General features: G+C 56.5%; 1 protein-coding gene and 1 pseudogene across 11 annotated transcripts; one reads left to right on the top strand and one right to left on the bottom strand.

Annotated features, from left to right (window-relative positions):
- Nucleotides 1–810: 810 nt before the first annotated feature.
- On the top strand, nucleotides 811–16,249 carry SLC16A5 (solute carrier family 16 member 5). Of its 11 annotated transcripts, XM_035026055.1 has the most exons (6): nucleotides 1,953–2,137; nucleotides 5,066–5,250; nucleotides 5,505–5,740; nucleotides 8,630–8,773; nucleotides 12,644–13,453; nucleotides 14,455–16,249. In XM_035026055.1, the coding sequence occupies exons 3-6, from the start codon at nucleotides 5,542–5,544 to the stop codon at nucleotides 14,703–14,705; spliced, it is 1,404 nt and encodes a 467-aa protein (XP_034881946.1). In that variant the 5' UTR covers nucleotides 1,953–2,137; nucleotides 5,066–5,250; nucleotides 5,505–5,541; the 3' UTR covers nucleotides 14,706–16,249. The 11 variants fall into 11 exon arrangements, with proteins under 11 accessions (XP_034881949.1, XP_034881948.1, XP_034881951.1 ...); XM_035026058.1 differs by lacking the exons at nucleotides 5,066–5,250; nucleotides 5,505–5,740 and adding an exon at nucleotides 811–895; XM_035026059.1 differs by lacking the exons at nucleotides 5,066–5,250; nucleotides 5,505–5,740 and adding an exon at nucleotides 852–927.
- Nucleotides 10,642–10,957, bottom strand: LOC118024285 (annotated as a pseudogene).
- Nucleotides 16,250–17,057: the final 808 nt, after the last annotated feature.

Here is a 17,057-nt window from a genome sequence, read left to right as displayed (position 1 = left end):
ACTATCTTGATGACCATAACTTTGTAGTAACTGAAAAAGCTTTATTTTTTTTAAAAAAGATTTTATTTATTTATTTGAGAGAGAGAGAGAGAGAGAGAGAGAGCACAAGATGGGGGAGGGTCAGAGGGAGAAGCAGACTCCCTGCTAAGCAGGGAGCCCCATGTGGGACTCCATCCCGGGACTCCAGGATCATGACCTGAGCCGAAGGCAGTCGCTTAACCAAGTGAACCACCCAGATCCCTCTGAAAAAGCTTTAAATAGTACATATTAAGGGCTGGCTGGGTGGGAAGAAGTTGGAAAAGGGCCTGCAGGTCTGAGGGGTAGCCCTCTTGGCTCGCCCGCAGATACCTGAGTTCCTCTGGGTGCGGCCCTCAAGCTCCAGGCTTTCAGTAGAAGGACCACTGGGGGTGGGGGGGGCGACTAAAGCCTACAAAGAACGGGTCCTCCGCTCTGGCCTCCCACCCGACTCCCGCTGGGAGGCAGAGCCCCTTAATCACACGCTTTCTCCTTCCCACTCCTGGGAGCCCCAGCCCTCGGAGGGAGCAGGAAACATCTGCATGCTAATCACATGCAAATGTTTCCGCGGAGCCGGCGTCTCGAGCCCGGCGGGCTGCAGGACGGGCCAGGCCACTCTGAGCCCCGGACCAGGCTGAGATTAGGGGTGCAAGCCCTGGCCCCGCCCCGCCACGCCCCCCCCCGGAGGCCAGGCCTCCTTCCCCGCCGGCCGGCGACGCGGAGGTGGGCCCGCCCCCCGGGCGCCCTGCGGCCCGCCCCCCGAGGGCGCGGCTCTCCGCGGGCCGGCGGCGTCCCGCCTCCTCCATCGCTCGCGGGCCGGGCCGCAGGACGCCGCGCTCGGCGGGAGTGGAGCTGCGCCACCGCCGGGCCGCGCGAGCCGGTGAGCGGGCTCCCCGGGCCTCCGCACTGTCCGTAAGATGCCCTGCCGCCGGCGTCCGCGTTTGCGCCGTCGCGGACGCGCCTCTCCGTGGACCTCCCGGGCCCCTCGCCGCCTGTGACGGGCTCCGGGTTGAGGATCCAGGAAAGTCTTGTCTCGTTCTTGAGCTGCCCCAGCCTGAGATGGCTGGGGACCCCCACGCCTGAGGGGGCTCTCCCGAGCCACTCCCACCCTCCACGGCCTGGGGTGTGGGGGAGGCACGGGCACTACGCCAGGCCTGGCCTGAAATCTCCACGCGGGCGCCGCCTGGGCGTCCCAGAAGCCCCACCCAGGGAAGATCCGTCCTGGGGAGGGTGGGAAAGCGGAATGACCCCGGATGGCAGGGTCATGACGTTCCTGTTGCCTATCCCATCCCCCTTCCAGGCTAAGGTCAGCCGGCCCCTGCGGGAATGTGGGGGCAAGTTTGGAGACAGAGAAAGGAAGAGGGTGACTTGTCCCCGCTCAACGAAGTTCTGGAACACCTACTTCCTTCCTCAGCCCCTGCCAAGTGTAGGGGTTTGAGGGCTTGTCAGTCCCAAGCTCAAGCTGGTTCTGGCAGCTCTCCTACACTGCCACCCTGTGTCCTGGGCCCTGCCTGATATGGGGTCTGGGAAGGGAGGGGGTCTCCAGGGCTTGCTCTGGAGCTGGTGAGGGCTCCTTTGCATCCACTCCACTTAGCACACCAAAACCCAGTGCTCCCTCCTATGGCCATGCCTGCAAGCTTAGAGGGGCAGAGAAGGGATTCTGAGGGCCTAGTGAAGGCTCTGGCCTCAGATGGGAAGCCCTAAAAACAAACCAAAGGATGCATGCAATGTTTGAAGGACAAGAAATGCCATTTGATCTTGTGCCCTGTCCACAAACCCAGCTTCCTGCCACTTGGGCACGAAGGTAGTCACTCTGACTCTGGGCTGGGGTCCCTGAGGGCTGAGGTGGGCAGCTCCTGTGGAGAGCTTCCAGTCCCCGGAAGTGAAATTGAAATGTCTTCAGCTGCATTTCCTTCCTTGTCACAACCACGTACCAGGCAGTGATCATGATTCATGGTGCCCAGTACAAAGGAAAGACCACTTGCCTTCTGGGGCAAAGTTGGAGCCAGAGCCCCCAGCCCCATCTCTTCTCCGCTCTGCTTGAGTCTTCTGGAATGGACCTGCCTGCCAGGAAGCCAGGTCACCCTTGGTCCTGGTCTTGCCTGCCCCCTGGGGAACACAGGTGGGTCACATTAATGTTATCTTTTGTGCTCACCCAAGGCCTGGTAGGGGTGTGTGAAGAGGTCCCTGCTCATAGTGTAGGGGGTGGCAGGGGAGGAGGGGCAACAATGATAAACAAGAGAATGATCCACTCCAATGTGGTGTGAAAAGTACAATGAAAGAGAGAAATAGAGGAAGGGGGCCTAGTCCAGCCTGTGGTGGAGGTCACGGGAGCTTCCCAGGAGTGCTGTCAGGGCTGAATCTTGAAGGACCAACAGGATTCTCTCTGGCTAGGATTTTGGAACCTCGGCAGCCTAGTTTTTTGTTTTTTTTTTTTTAAGATTTTATTTATTTATTTGACAGAGAGAGACATAGCGAGAGCAGGAACACAAGCAGGGGGAATGGGAGAGGGAGAAGCAGGCTTCCCGCCGAGCAGGAAGCCCGATGTGGGACTCGATCCCAGGACCCTGGGATCATGACCTGAGCCGAAGGCAGACGCTTAACGACCGAGCCACCCAGGTGCCCTCGGCAGCCTAGTTTTTGAAGAGGGACCAGCTTGCTAGGAGAGGGGGCTAGAGGACCAACCAGACAAAAAAGCTGTTTATGACCTAGGAGTCACTGGGGGTCTGGGAGGGGATGCCCCCTTGTGGAAGGCAGAGTCTGCAGGGGGAACTCCCAGAGGGAGGCCAGGGGTCCTCAGACCCGGGAGGCAGGGCTCCCAGCATGCAAAGAGAGAGCAGAGGTGCTTAGGATTTCCTGGGCTCTGACTGTCCCCAGAGGCCTGGAGGAAGGAGAGGCTTGGAAAAGTCAGCTCCACTGAAAGATACAGACAGAGGGTGGGTGCAGAGTGAAGGTCAGAATCCTGGACAAAGTCCCCAGAGGGCTACCTGGAGAAGCGGCTGCTAATACGGGCACTAAAGAGGCCACTCCGGCGTGGGGTGGGGGAGGTTGGGGGAAGAGGCCTCTCTATAAAGGGGCAGAACAAGCATGAATGAGAAAGGACCAGAGCTGGGCCTGTGTCTCCTCTGTCATCCACCTTCTCTGGGTGGCATCAGATGCCCTGCTACCTCTGAGTCAAGTGACAGTGTGCTCCGTTGAAAGGAAACCAGCAGGGTCCCAGGACTTGGAAGTGACAGGGGTAGGGCAGGAGGGAGTGAAGGCGGTGGAGGAAGGCTGGTGGCCCTTCTGGGAGGAAGAGGGGAAAGCGGCAGTTCAGGGCAGACTAAGGGCCCAGCGCTGGAGACATTGAGGTGTGGAGGGGACATTCAGGCCAACACAGGATCAGGTTGCACCGTGGCCTTTCCATTTGCTGCAGGAACAGAAATCCTGGAAGGGAACTGTATCTGAAGTTTGCCTGAGCCTGGAACCGGGCCAGGAGGACTGGGGCTGAGGGATCTCAGTACCACAGGGATCCAGTACCACAAGCAGGAGCCAGGATGGCAGGATGTGCTTGCAGCAACCCCCACACACACACACGTACACACACACAAATACACACACGCACTCTGCGGCTGGGCTGAATGGGCCACTCATCTTGGCAGAGCTCCTGGGGGTCCTCTGGGGAGGGAGGAGGCTTGGTGCCCAGAGAAGAGATTGGAGCGTCAGAAGGAGGCAGTTTAGGGTGGATCCCATTTAGGTGCTGTTTTAAAGCTCCTGGGCCTGGCGGGGAAGGTGTGGAGTGCAGGGCGTGACAGGAAGATGGGGTTGCATGTTTCTGATAGTTTACTGAGTTTCCATGGATCTTCCCAGAACCTGGGGCTAAAAGGAGGGAGGCTGTGGGAACTGTAGCTCAAGGGATCCATTGCCTCCACTGAGGCAAAGGCTGCCGGAGCCCTGAGCCCTGAGTACGATCTGAGGGCCACAGGGGACGACGGAGCAGGTGGAGAGCCGGGACAGAGGGGACTGGGTAAGGGCTCCACATTTGGGGAGGGGCCTTGGGGCTTTGTGGCCTGGTTATGGCAGCTTCTTTGATGAGGGAGCAACCTGGATGGGGTGGAAAACTGAGATAGGACTGAGCCAAAGATGGGGGGTGTGCACGTGCATCTGCATGGTGTGTGACCCTTTGTGCATGTGTGTGTCTGCATTGTGTGTGACCGTGTGTGGGTCTGTATGTCTGTGTAGCATGTGTCTGTGTCCGTTTGTCTGTCTCTGGGCTTGTCTGCATGTGTCCACGTAGGTGTGTATCAGTGTACGTGTGTGTCTCTTTGTATATGTCTGGGCACGTCTGCATGTGTGACTTTGTATGTCTGTGTGTCTCTAGACTTTTCTGTGTGTGTGTGTGTCTATGTAAGTGTGTGTCTGCATATAGGTCTGTGTACCTGTGTGGTTCTGTGTGTCTCTGTCTATGCAGTATGTGTTTGTGTGTGTGTCTTTGTGAGCGTGTATCTTGGTATATGCCCATGTGTGACTGTGTGTGTGTGTGTGTGTGTGTGTGTGTGTGTGTTGGGGGCTGTTGCTCAGAGAAGCCCTGACAGGTGGTGGATCATTATTGAGCATCGCTGTAGAACTGGCCTCCGCCATGAGCTCCCTGCGAAAGATGTGATTTCACAGGGCCTTTGGATGAGACCCGTGCCTTTTCCTGAAAGCTGCTTGTTTGGCGCCCTTGGACAGCTCTTCTGTGTACACTCCTTTTTTTTTTTTTTTTTTTAAGATTTTATTTATTTGACAGAGAGATACACAGCGAGAGAGGGAACACAAGCGGGGGGAGCGGGAGAGGGAGAAGCAGGCTCCCCGCAGAGCAGGGAGCCCGACGCGGGGCTCGATCCCAGGACCCCGGGATCATGATCTGAGCCAAAGGCAGACGCCTAACGACTGAGCCACCCGGGCGCCCCTGTTCTGCGTACCCTCCCTGACAACACCCAGCACCGACTTACTCACCTAGGCCGTCTCGACAGCACTGACGGTGGACGCTGCTGTTCAGGTTGTGTGGTGAAAGTCTGTTTGTGTGCAGGAAGCCTGCCTATGAATGTTGGAAAATGCATCTGTGCGTGCCTGTGGGGGCATTGGGACCACGCTGGCTCTAGAGATCTGTTCTGTTCTACAAGTTCTACAAGCAGCTATTGAGTGCTTGCTGTGTGCGGGAGGGGGCCCCCGAGGCTGGGCCAGGAAGTGCCACCTGCTGACTGACTACCAAATGTAAGTCTAGAAAGAATTCCACCCACCTGCCTTGCCCCACTGAAGGCTCACCTGCCTGCCCCTCCTGCCAGGCTGGCTCTGGGAAGTGGGTGAAAGGAAATGCCAAGGCCACCGCCTTTGCCTCTGGCCACCTCCCAGGGGGCGGTACACTCTGTGTTGCCTGGTGCTGGGGCAAGAGGGCGGGATGGTTTCAGCCACCCAGGGAAAGTGGCTGGTGAACTGGGGATGGCAGCTCCGTTCTGTCCCCTCTGCAGGTGGCCCAGGCAGTGGTAGCAGCATTCGTGGCAAAGGATGCCCCGGGTCCTGGAGCGTGCAGAGGGCTGCTGGGCCTGGGTGGTGCTGCTGGCCTCCCTGGTGACCCAGGGCCTCACTCTGGGCTTCCCCACGTGCACTGGCATCTTCTTCACTGAACTACAGCATGAGTTCCAAGCCAGCAATAGTGAGACCTCATGGTTCCCCTCCATCCTGACAGCCATGCTCCACGCTGGGGGTGAGCAGCCTGGGGAGGGGCCGAGGGAGGGTTGAAAAAGAGCATGGGGTGAGGGAGGAAGCCACCATCTCCCTGGCCTCCTGGAGCTCTCTCTCTGAGGCCACAGGCTTTGTCTCATGGGGTGAATTCCTAAGATATCACCTGATTTCAGCAGGGCCAGCCCCTGGCAGGAATCCTGCAGGGCTGGGCTGTGCTGCACTGGGCTGGGGATCGGGAGAGGGTACAGAGGTACCTAAGGTGCAAAGCCAGTCCTCTCAGTGGCTGGTCGCCGCGGGAGGATCGATGCAGACTGTGGGAGTGCCAGGCACTCAGCACAGACTTGAGGAAGAGCTGCTTGTGTGATCTCTCTGAACCTGTTTCTTCTTCTGCGATATGGAGGTAACACCCAACACCCTACCCACTTCCTACGTGGGATCATAGGGAGGATCCCATGAGTCACCAGCGAGTAGTATTTGGAGAACCTCTCAGGGGCTTCAGCATGGGAAAGGGGGCTTCAGCATGGGAAAGAGGGCTTCAGCATGGGAAAGGGGGCTTGAGGAAGACACGAGGGGCAAGATGGGGGCAGGGCAGGAAGCAGAAGGGATGTTGCAAGGGCTGGGGAGGTTCGAGTGAAGGTAGCCCCCCCATTTCCTACTTGGCTCTGCCAAGAATGTGACCCTCTCACCCTGACCCCAGTGAAGGGGGATGGCCAGGGCTGCCTGGGAGACTCCCTGCAATAGACTTGGGCTCAGGGGCCTGCCCCAGGCTCCTGAGAGTTCTTGAGGGAGATTCCATAGAGAGTGACCTGCGAGGGGGGGTGGGCCGAGGAGGCTCTGGTCAACGGGAGCCAGATCTCACGGCCCACCGGGCTCTCCTCATGCGTGTGTTTGCTGTCTCCGCCGACTCCACCTCCCTACATACCTCCTGCCACTCCCCACCCAGCACAAGCAGCCTGCTTGTTATTCTAGGTCCTTCCCTCCAACTGGGAGAGAAGTCAGACGGGGAGAGATGGCCTCATGAGATTACCCCTGAACCTGCCACCCCGGGGCCTGGACTCAGGGCCCTGGGAGAGGCCTGGACCAGGCCAGACTGCGTGACCTTTTCACCTGCAAGGTTGGGGCAGAAGTGGGAATCTCAGGCGGTTCCTTCCACGCAGCCAGAAAGGGGTCTGCGCCAGGGCCTGGGAAACAGGCATCCATGGGGACCTCCACTCCCCAACCAGCTTTAGACTCGCCACCCCCTAGCAGGCATGCCAACACCTCAGTTGGCCTAGGATTCTTGTCTGTCTCACGTACACACACACCTTTAGCCCATGCTCATTCAGAGTATCAGAGGAATTTTATTTTATTTTATTTTTAAGATTTTATTTATTTATTTATCAGAGAGAGAGAGAGAGCACATAAGCAGGGGGAGTGGCAGGCAGAGGGAGAAGCAGCCTCCCCACTGAGCTGGGAGCCTGATGCGGGACTCTATCCCAGGATGCTGGGATCATGACCTGGGCCAAAGGCAGATGCTTAACTGACTGAGCCACCCAGGCGTCCCCAGAGAAATTTTAAACTTGAAATTATCCTCGATCCCAAGCACCCCCGGCCCCCACGCCTCTTAGAGATGAAGAAAGCAAGTAAGCGCAAAGTACAAGGCATGTTCGGGGTGGCAGAGTGAGTTCAGGGCAGAAGCAGTGATGGGCCAAGAAAACACCCTGCCTCCCAGTGCCCTCGGCTAGCTAAGGTAAGCAGCTGCAGGTCTCAGCCCCCACCCCCAGGGCCATGACTTGGGGCTTTCCCCAAGGTCACCTCTCGGAAGTCAGGCCAAAGTTTGGGGTGGGGAAGATGGAAGATGTGTGGGGCAGTGGTCATGTTCCCTGCAGAGTCTTGCCTCTTCCTCTCTAGCCACCTCTGCTTGATTATCTCTGAGTGTGGGCTGCCTACTTCCTCTCTCCCTCCCATACTCATCCTGGCTCACACCCACACATGCCTTCTCCTCCCCAAACATACATAGACACTGCGTACACACACACACACTCTCTCTCTCTCTTTCCCTGTTCCTTTGGCTGTGCTCTGGGAGGGTAACTGTAGAAATTCCATTATGTGTACTTGGGGGCGGGGCACCGAGTGAATGGGGCCCTGCAAGGCATGGAGAAGCAGCCAGCCAGGACTGGTTTGTTTCTGCTCTGGGTCTGGGCTGGTGAGAAAGCAGCTTAAGGTGGGGGTGGGGTGGAGGAGAACAGGCTCTTCTCCACCAGAAGGCAAACGTCTGGGTGCAAGACTTTGTGTTGGTTGGAAGTGATGGGAGAGGGGAGAAAGCACCACACCCAATTTTCTCCAGAGCACTCCAGAGGCCAGTGCAAGGGGGTGTGGGGTGGCCCAGGGCCCCAGGCTGCCTGCCTTAGACAGGTTGGAGGCTAGTGGAAGGCTGTGGCCAGTCTTCTTGAGAATGGGAAGCAGGCAGGGGCTGTAGGTGCTCACTAGTTTTGATGCCCTGGGACCCTCACCCGCCGAGACAGACCCCCCAGCAAGGGGCATCCCACCCAGGTCATGAGCCAACCCTATTTTACCTAGATGGAATCAGCCTCAGGTTGGCATAGTGAAGGGCCTCAGTCTGTTGCTCTGCGGATCCTTGTTGGGGGTCAAACTGCACACGTGCAGGACCTCCCCTTGCAGCCGGTCAGATGTCATCCAGTGCGACCTCCTGTAGGGGAGGCGCAGAGATGGACTGAGTTTGCCAGCCTGTGGCCGGGTAGCAATCAAAATCTAGGCCTACAAGGCCCCAGGGCTGTGCTCTTCAAGCCACGTGGCTAATTCTTGCTGGAACCCCCTCCCAAGCCCACTCTCCCTCCCTCCCATCCTCCTCACTCAACCACCACCTGCTGGCTGCCTCCTCACCCCTGCCCCTCCCTGCATCCTCCCACAGGACCCCTGTGCAGCATCCTGGTGGGACGCTTTGGCTGCCGAGTGACGGTGATGCTGGGGGGCGCACTGGCCAGCCTGGGCATGGTGACCAGTTCCTTCTGCCGCACCCTTAGCCAGCTCTACCTCACAGCAGGATTCATCACAGGTGACTGTATGCCCATTTCGAGAACTTCTGGGTGCCTACCAAAAAGTGCCAGCCATAAGGGCAGGCAGCGTGCCTAATCTTCCGGGGCTGCTTGTAGTCACGTGAGGGAGAAGGACAATGAATACATAAGTGAGAAAGATTGGTTCTGTTGGTGACAAGCACACTAGAAGACAGGACAGCTGATGCGATGGTGTCCTGGCTGGGGGTGGGGGTGGGCAGAGATTAAACAAGCAAAGAGGTAAAATCTCTAGAGCACCCCATGCAGAAGATAAAGCAAGGGTGGGGGAGGTTGCTACTTTCAATGGGGCAGTAAGGGTCAGGGAAGGCCTTGCAGAGAAGGTGACATTTGGGCAGAAAGCTAATGGAGGTGAGGGAGTCTGCTGCCAGGCTCTCAGGGAAAGAGCATTCCAGGCAGCAGGGACAGCAAGTGCTAAGGCCCAGAAGGGCCCAAGGGGCAGTGAAGGACACGAGCAAAGGTAGGGTGGAGGCTGGATGGGGAGTAGTGCCTGAAAGGCTGAGTAGTGAGATGGGAAACCATCTGAGAGATTCGGGCAGTGGGGTGAGTGACGTCATCCAACTGCCGTTTGTAAAGCACCATTCTGCTGTGTTGAACATAGGTGCACGGCGGGGGGGGGGGGGGGGGGGGGCGGTGCTAAGTTAGAGCAGGAGAACAGGTAAGAGCATGGTCATAACCCAGATAGGAGGTGGCGGTACCTTTGACCATGGTGGTATGATGGAGGTGGTGAGGAGCAGTCAGGTTCAGGACTGCGAGGGAGGTCCAGAGAAGAAGAGTCAAGGATGACCCAAGGTTCCAGGAGCCAAGAAGGGTGACGCCAAGGTTTTTGCCCCAAACCACTGGAAGGATGGAGTAGCCTTTAACTACCAGGGGGAACCTAGGGGAGGAGCAGGTTGGTGGGCGGTTGGGAAGCTCAGGTGTGGAAACATCCAGTCTGCCGTTAAGGGACAGGCCCTGGGCTGCAGCGAGCAGTTGGGGATCATGACAGGGCTGGCATTCTAATGTTGACAGGAGGTATCATACTGCTGTCACCGAGGGAACATGGGTGGGTGGCTAAGGAGGCCTGAGGACTGGGCCCTGCGGTATCCAGCAGTCTGGGTGGGAAGAAGGGACACAGGCAGGAGGAGATGCAGGAGAGTGATGTTTCTGGAGAAAGTGAGGAGAGAGTGAGGGCTGTGTCAGGTTGCTGGTGGATCATATGGAAGGAGACCAGCCTTGATCTTTGGATTTGGCAATGTGGAGGTTTCTGACCTTGATAAGAGCAAGTCTGGACCAAAGGTGAGGGCGAAAGTCTGATTGCAACAGGTTCAAGAGCAAAGAGCAAAGGAGTTGGAGACAGCGGAGATAAATAGTATTTCCAGGAAATTTCGGTGAAGGGGACAGAGAAATGGGCCAGTACCCAGAAGAGGCTGTGGAGTCAAGAGGGGGTTGTTTTGTTTTGTTTTGGGTTTTTTGTTTGTTTGTTTATTTGTTTGTTTGTTTTAAACTGCTTTATTAGCTTCACAAAATATAATGAGCATCGTTCCATGCAATAGGGTAAAACTCCCCGGCTGATAGAATCTTACAGACTGAGTCAAAATACAACATTCAAGGACACCTGGCTGGCTCAGTCGGTAGAGCATGTGACTCTTGATCTCAGGGTCATGAGTTCAAGCCCCACATTAGGCAAAGAGCCTACTTAAAATAAAAACAAACACACAAAAACCCCCACCCACATTCAGGAAGGAGCTGGTAACAGGAGACCCACAAGAAACATGTAAGACCAAAGGGTTGATGGGAAAGGTCCATCGTGAACATGTAATTTTAGAAAGCAGGTCTGTCTTCCTATGAACTTGAGGGAGAACATCAGGACTCAAGGCATCAGGCCGAACTCCTCATCCAGTCGTGGTGAAGAGGGTCAGTGTTAACTGCCTGCAGACCACGACCAGATTGCTTTTCCCTCTGCTGCCTCGCCTCCTCTCACCCTTGCCTGTGGCTCTGTGGCTCTCCAAGCCTCTGACGCAGGTCCCACCTGTACTGCAGGATGGAACCACGTACGGAGGCACACGACATTCACCAGCTTCCAAAGGGAGGACCAAGGCTTCTTCATTAGCACCTTGCTCCTTTTCATCCTTTCCTGAATTTTCCTGGTTGACGTTTTGTACCGCCTGTTCCTCTTTGGACGCCATTGCTCCTGGGCCCCTCCTTGTGGTCTCCTGCTCCTCCCAAGAACACAGCAGCAAGAATGACCCCCAGGGGCGCCTGGGTGGCTCAGTCAGTTGGGCGTCTGCTTTCGGCTCGGGTCATGATCTCGGGGTCCTGGGATCGAGTCCCGCATCGGGCTCTCTGCTCTGCGGAGAGCCTGTTTCTCCCTCTCCCCCTGCTCTTCTCTCTGTCAAATAAATAAAATCTTTAAAAAAAAAAAAAAAAAAAAGAATGAGCCCCAGAGACACTTCCATCTGCACGCCTGCTCCCCCTCCGTCTCCTACTTTTTGGGGTCACCCCTGACCCACAGACCCTCGGGGCCACCAGGAGCAGGTACCGAGAAGGGAGCGGGAGCAAGCCATGGCCAGATCTCTGTTTTGTTTTTTTGTTTGCTTTTGTTTTGCTTTTTAAAAAAGATTTTATTTATTTGAGACAGAGAGAGCACGAGTGGGGGGCAGGGGGAGAGGCAGAGGGAAATGGAAAGAGACAAGCAGACTCCCCACTGAGCAGGGAGCCCAACCTCCGGGCTCGATCCCAGGACCCCGAAATCATGACCTGAGCCAAAGCCAGATGCTTCACTGACTGAGCCATCCAGGCGCCCTTTGTTTTGTTTTTAATGGGAGAAATAACAATGAAGTCGAGAATGATCTGGCAAAGAGGAGAAAGTGGGTGGTGCAGGAGAGGGAAATTGCTGAAGGGATACGCCTTTGAGTAGACGCCTTTGAGTAGACAAGAGGAAGGGCGTAAGTGGAGGGTTGGCCTTGGCTGGCAGTAGGGACAGACAGTCCAGTTTTACAGATGGAAGGCAGGTGGTCAGCTGGGGGTGAGGCGGGGGGAGGGGAGGGTGCATAGAGAAGGACTGGTGGTCATCTAGGAGGGTGGGAGGGAAAACGGACAGTGGCATCGTAGGGGCCCGAGAGCCCGCCTGAGGCTTGTGGTCATGGTGTGGCCGTGAGCTTTCTCTCCCAAAATGTTCAGCTGTGGGGGGCAGCTTGGTGTCCAGAGGAAGAGAGAGAAGCTGATGTGGCTCAATCATGGTGAGTGACAGAGAATGGCCTGAGATGGCACCCAAGAGATGACCAGGGGCCAGACCGTACAGAGCCTTCCAGGGCATAGTAAATACGGTGGCATTTTTTTCTAGGCATAATGGGAAGTCCTTGAAAAGTGTTAGGGAAGAAACTTACCCCAATTTAGGTTTTTATTTTGTTTATTTATTTTTTTAAGATTTTATTTATTTATTTGAGAGAGAGCGAGCACAAGCACTAGGGGAGGGGCAGAGGGACAAGGAGAGGAAGAGACAGACTCCCCACTGAGCAGGGAGCCCAACGCGGGGCTCGATCCCAGGACCCTGAGATCCTGACCTGAGCTGAAGGCAGATGCTTCACCGACTGAGCCAGCCAGGCGCCCCCCAGTTTAGGTTTTTTAAAGATCACCCTGGTGCTGTGCAAAGGGGACAGGTGTGCCCCTGGCAGCCTTGGGAGGGCAGAGTGGATGTTTCTAAGGGGGTGGCAAGGCAGGCTATTCCCTTCTTCAGTTCCTGGGGACCTGGAAGTGGGTCTGGGCTCGAACAGAAGGAGGGCAGACATGGAGCATGACCCCATGACCCCTCTCTGGGTACGGGTGGGAGGCCCCAGAACGCCCTTGAGCCGGTCTCTTCCCTCCCACCACAGGCCTGGGCATGTGCTTCAGCTTCCAGTCGAGCATCACCGTGCTGGGCTTCTACTTCTCCCGCCATCGGGCGCTTGCCAACGCACTGGCTTCGGTGGGCGTCTCCCTGGGCATCACGCTCTGGCCACTGCTCTCCCGCTACCTCCTGGAAGATCTGGGCTGGAGGGGCACCTTCCTTGTCTTCGGCGGCGTTTTTCTCCACTGCTGTGTCTGTGGAGCCGTTCTGAGGCCCGTGGCCACCAGCGCAGCCCCTGAGACCACAGAAGGCCCCCCTCCACCTTCCAAGACACCTGCTACCGGCTGCCTGGCAGCGTGTGGTCGGGCCATCCAGCGCCACCTGGCCTTTGATATCCTGCGGCACAATGCGGGCTACCGAGTGTACACGCTGGGTGTTATGTGGATGATCCTGGGTTTTCCGCTGCCGCACGTCTTCCTGGTGCCATATGCCATGTGGCATGGGGTGGATGAACACAGGGCAGCCCTGCTCATCTCCATCATTGGCTTTAGCAACATCTTCCTGCGGCCCATGGCCGGGCTGGTGGCAGGCCGGCGGGACTTTGCTGGCCACCGGAAGTACCTGTTCAGCCTGGCAGCCCTGCTCAATGGCCTCACCAACCTGGTGTGCGCCGCGTCGGCCGACTTCCGGGTGTTGGTGGGCTACTGCTTGGTGTACAGCGTGTCCATGAGTGGCATTGGGGCCCTCCTCTTCCAGGTCCTCATGGATATTGTCCCCATGGATCGGTTCTCCAGCGCCCTGGGCCTCTTCACCATCCTGGAGAGCATCTCCATTCTCATCTCCCCGCCACTGGCTGGTGAGGCCCCAGGAGGGAGGGCGGCCAGGTGTACACGGGTGTGGCCTGGGTGGGCAGGATATGGAGACAGGGCAAAGGGGAACGGTCTGAGCAGATTTGGGTGCCATCAGCATCTCCAGGGGTGGGGACTTGGAATCTGTGATTTTCCAAGATGCAGGCTGTTCCCCAGCTGGCGCCCAGGGTATGAACAGTTAAAGTAAGGATTTTTATACCAGACTTGCCTGAGTCCTTCGTCTTCCTCTCTGTACCTCTGTTTTCTTATCAGCAAAGTGGGGATGATAATAGAATCTACCCTGTAGGCTTGTTGTGAGGATCACAGTTATATAGCAAAGAGCTCAGCAGAGAGCCCGGCACAGAGCAGAAAACTGCGCACGTTTGCCGTGATGAACATCCTGGCTGTCCCACTTCCTGCCTGTGGGAACCAGGCAAGTCACTTTCCTTCTCTGAGCCACAGTGTCATCTGCAAAATGCAGACAAGAACACCTGCCTTAACCACTGGTTCTCCTGTGCCTGTCCCTGGTGGGCATGGCTGAACACAGAGGCCCAGTCCCCACCTCTCAGGGCTGACCTTCTTCTGGTGGGAGAGTCAGGAATTAAAGCAGAGACACGTTTGTGCTCAGCGTGGTGACTTGTGCCAGGAGGGAAACAAACAGATGTGGGAGCAGAGACGTATGGGAGGGCCCAGGTGTAGCTGAGCAGCTATCCCAGACTCCTGGCCCTTGTGTGCTGGGCTTCCTGCCACCAAGGGTAAGGGAGACATGCCCTGAGGTGCCCTTCTGGCCCAAGGGCTCTTCCTGCCCCCTGGAGAGCAGGCTTAGTGTTTCCTCTTCTTTGATTCAACAGATCTCTGCTGAGTGTCTCCTAGGGGCCAGCCACAGTGGCTCCTACTGGGGATACAGCAGAGCCCGAAATAAAATCCCTGCTCTCAGAGAGCACACAAGTTACTGGGAGGGAGGCTTGGTAGCCCCAGACAGTGGCCTAACTTGCTCTCTGTCCCCCAGGGCTCCTCCTGGACACCACCGACAACAACTTTAGCTACGTTTTCTACATGTCAAGCTTCTTCCTCATATCAGCTGCCCTCTTTATGGGTGGCAGCTTCTGTGCCCTTCAGAAGAAAGAGAGGCCAGACAAGCAGGCTAAGGCAGAAGGAGCCATCACGGAGGCTGCCTCAGAGCAGGGCCTCATGGCGGAGGACTCATGTGATTCCAAGAAGCAGCTATACACCGAGGTCATGTATGTGACCAGCGTCTGAGCCCTGAGGTCAGTGAGTGACCACCTCCGCAGCCCAGGAATGTGATGTCCAGCTGCTAGGGGCTGGGGTGAGGGGCTGCCCAGGAAGCCCGAAGCAAAAAGCCATCCAGGCTCTGCACACCGGGAGTCAGCCAGGAGCTGGGACCTTGGAGGCTGGCCTCCAAAGACTCAGGGCTCCTTCCAACCGGCAGAATCCAGGAGCGGGTCCTCCTGACCTTTTCTTTGGGGTACCAGCATACCTGGAGCCCAGGAAAGTGAGTCTAAGCCCTGCTTGGGTCTGTCACAGCTGGCTTGGCTCAGCTGGCTGCCCAGTACTTCTGCTGCCACTCAACACACTGGACCCTCCAGTCTAGCGTGGATGTCTCTGATGTGACTCTTTGTCCTTCTCCGGCCTCCAGACAGTTCCAAAGAGTTCACCCCTCCTGGAAGGCCCTCCACCCCCTTTCTTCCCAAGGGCCCCAGCCCTTGCCCTCAGGGCGGCCCCCAGCACAGGTTGCCAGGCCTCACGCTGACTGGAAGCTTGAGAAGAAGGACCCCCTGAAAGAATGAGCTGTGACCGGCAGTGGGGGAGGGCCGGGCTGAGGGGTTGGCGTGGACCCAGGACACGGACAGATTAACGGTTGGGTAGAGGACCCATCCTGGTGTCTGAGCAAAGAACTGGAGGGGAGCCCTTGGCTTGGGTCCTAGAATCAATGAAGTCTGAGGGGTCCCCTGCACTCAGCAGGGCCTGCTCTACAGTGTCCCTCCCTCCAGTGCCCCCACCTTGTATCTTGGTCATGAAGCTGAGTGCTGGGGTAGGGGGAAGCCTGACATTTGCGTGAGCAGCGGAGCAGAAGGATTGCTAGGCAGGGCGTGAGACCTCTGGGAAAATGGAGCTGCTTTTGCAGCAGAAGCCTTTCACTCCCTCTCCCTACTGTGTCAGAGGTGTCCACCCTGGGGTAAGTAGCCGGCTGGGCCAGCTGCCAGCCCACCTCCACTCCCAGGGGGCCTGTTCCTGTGGCATGGAGATCAGTGCTCCCCACACACATCCTCTTTTTGCTGGTACTGGTCCCTGAGGTCATCACTCCAAGCTTGTCCCAGCAGGGTACCACCTGAGGCAGTGGAAAAACAGAGTTTGTTTGAATTACACACAAAAAACCTTCCCGTATGTAGCAGGTTATAAACCCTGTGAACTAATGAAGCTGGAAAACAGGCCTTGAGTAAGTCCCTCCCCTCCCCCTTCAGTTCTCCCTGCTCAGCAGGGGCTGCTGTGACCCAAGGCCTTGTTTGTTGATTCAGGCTCAACCAGGCTCTGACAAGAAAGCCTTATCAGGAAAATAAATTTTATTTTCATGACCTGACTCTAGCCTTCTCGGGCCCAGCTGGTGTGAGTAAGCATCCTTGGGAAGTACTGTCTTCTCCAGGATCCTGCCATGAGTGCCCCCTTATGGTCAAATAAAGTAGTGCAGAGGTGAAGCAAAGGGCTCTGAGCTGGGATAGATCTGAGTTCATGTTTGGCTCTGCCACAGTTTGATGTGTGACTTTGGGCAATTGTTCACCATCTCTGGGCCTTAAAAAAGGAGGATGCTGGCCTGAATAAGTCAGAGTCTCTTCTTGTTTGAAAAGTCTGATCCTGAAGACCCCCATTGCCTTCTTGCTCCTCACCCAGTCCCATGCTTAGCCACCATCCACATCCTGTGCACTGAAGGGGTAATGCTTGGACACATTTTACCCGGTCCTATCCCCTACATCTCAACTGAGTGGAAAAGGAGAGAGTGGGACTGGTGGGTAGGTGGATACTTTCGGCACTAATAGCCACCAGGCTTTGAAATATGCAACTCCTATTGGGCCCACTTCCTGAAAACATTCCTTTTAGGGAAAACAGATATCAGTGAACATTCAGCATAGGGAACTTTGATCTCATCTGCCCCCAGCCAAGAGTGGCAATAATCGCTGGGCAGATTCCCTTCAACAAAATTACTGAGCATTTACTATGTGCCAGGGACTGGGCAGAGAGGAGTAAGACCTGGTGATGCCCTCAGCACAAAACCAAGGACTGAGAATTTTTCCCCAAGGAGGAAAGCCCCTGAGCCTTTCAGAGGGGACAGATGGGATGGCCCATCTGATTCCAGAATCCCCACTTAGCTGCTTTCCTGGGAATCCTCTAGAGAGGATCTGGAGCAGTTCTTGACCAGTGCAGGGTAGAGCTCACCTACATCGTGTCCCTGAACTCTGAGCCCCTGGTCCCCAGGACTTTGCTGCTCTGTCCAGCCAGAGGCAGACAAGCCCCTGGCCACCTTGGGATGAGATGTACTTCCCCAAGTTCTATCAGCTCTTTACAGAAGCCGAAGGGCCTGATGACAGGTCTGGGACC

This window comes from Mirounga leonina, unplaced genomic scaffold (genome assembly GCF_011800145.1).
Source record: "Mirounga leonina isolate KUSES-001 unplaced genomic scaffold, KU_Mleo_1.0 Mir_197, whole genome shotgun sequence".
Taxonomy (NCBI): Eukaryota; Metazoa; Chordata; class Mammalia; order Carnivora; family Phocidae; genus Mirounga; species Mirounga leonina.
This window is presented reverse-complemented; position numbering and strand designations above follow the sequence as displayed.

Bases quoted from the DNA above. Each gene is read 5' to 3' on its own strand.
- SLC16A5 (XM_035026055.1), top strand. From the start codon at position 5,542: ATGCCCCGGGTCCTGGAGCGTGCAGAGGGCTGCTGGGCCTGGGTGGTG. The intron at 5,741-8,629 runs GTGAGCAGCCTG...ATCCTCCCACAG, and splicing joins AGCCATGCTCCACGCTGGGG to GACCCCTGTGCAGCATCCTG. The intron at 8,774-12,643 runs GTGACTGTATGC...CTCCCACCACAG, and splicing joins CACAGCAGGATTCATCACAG to GCCTGGGCATGTGCTTCAGC.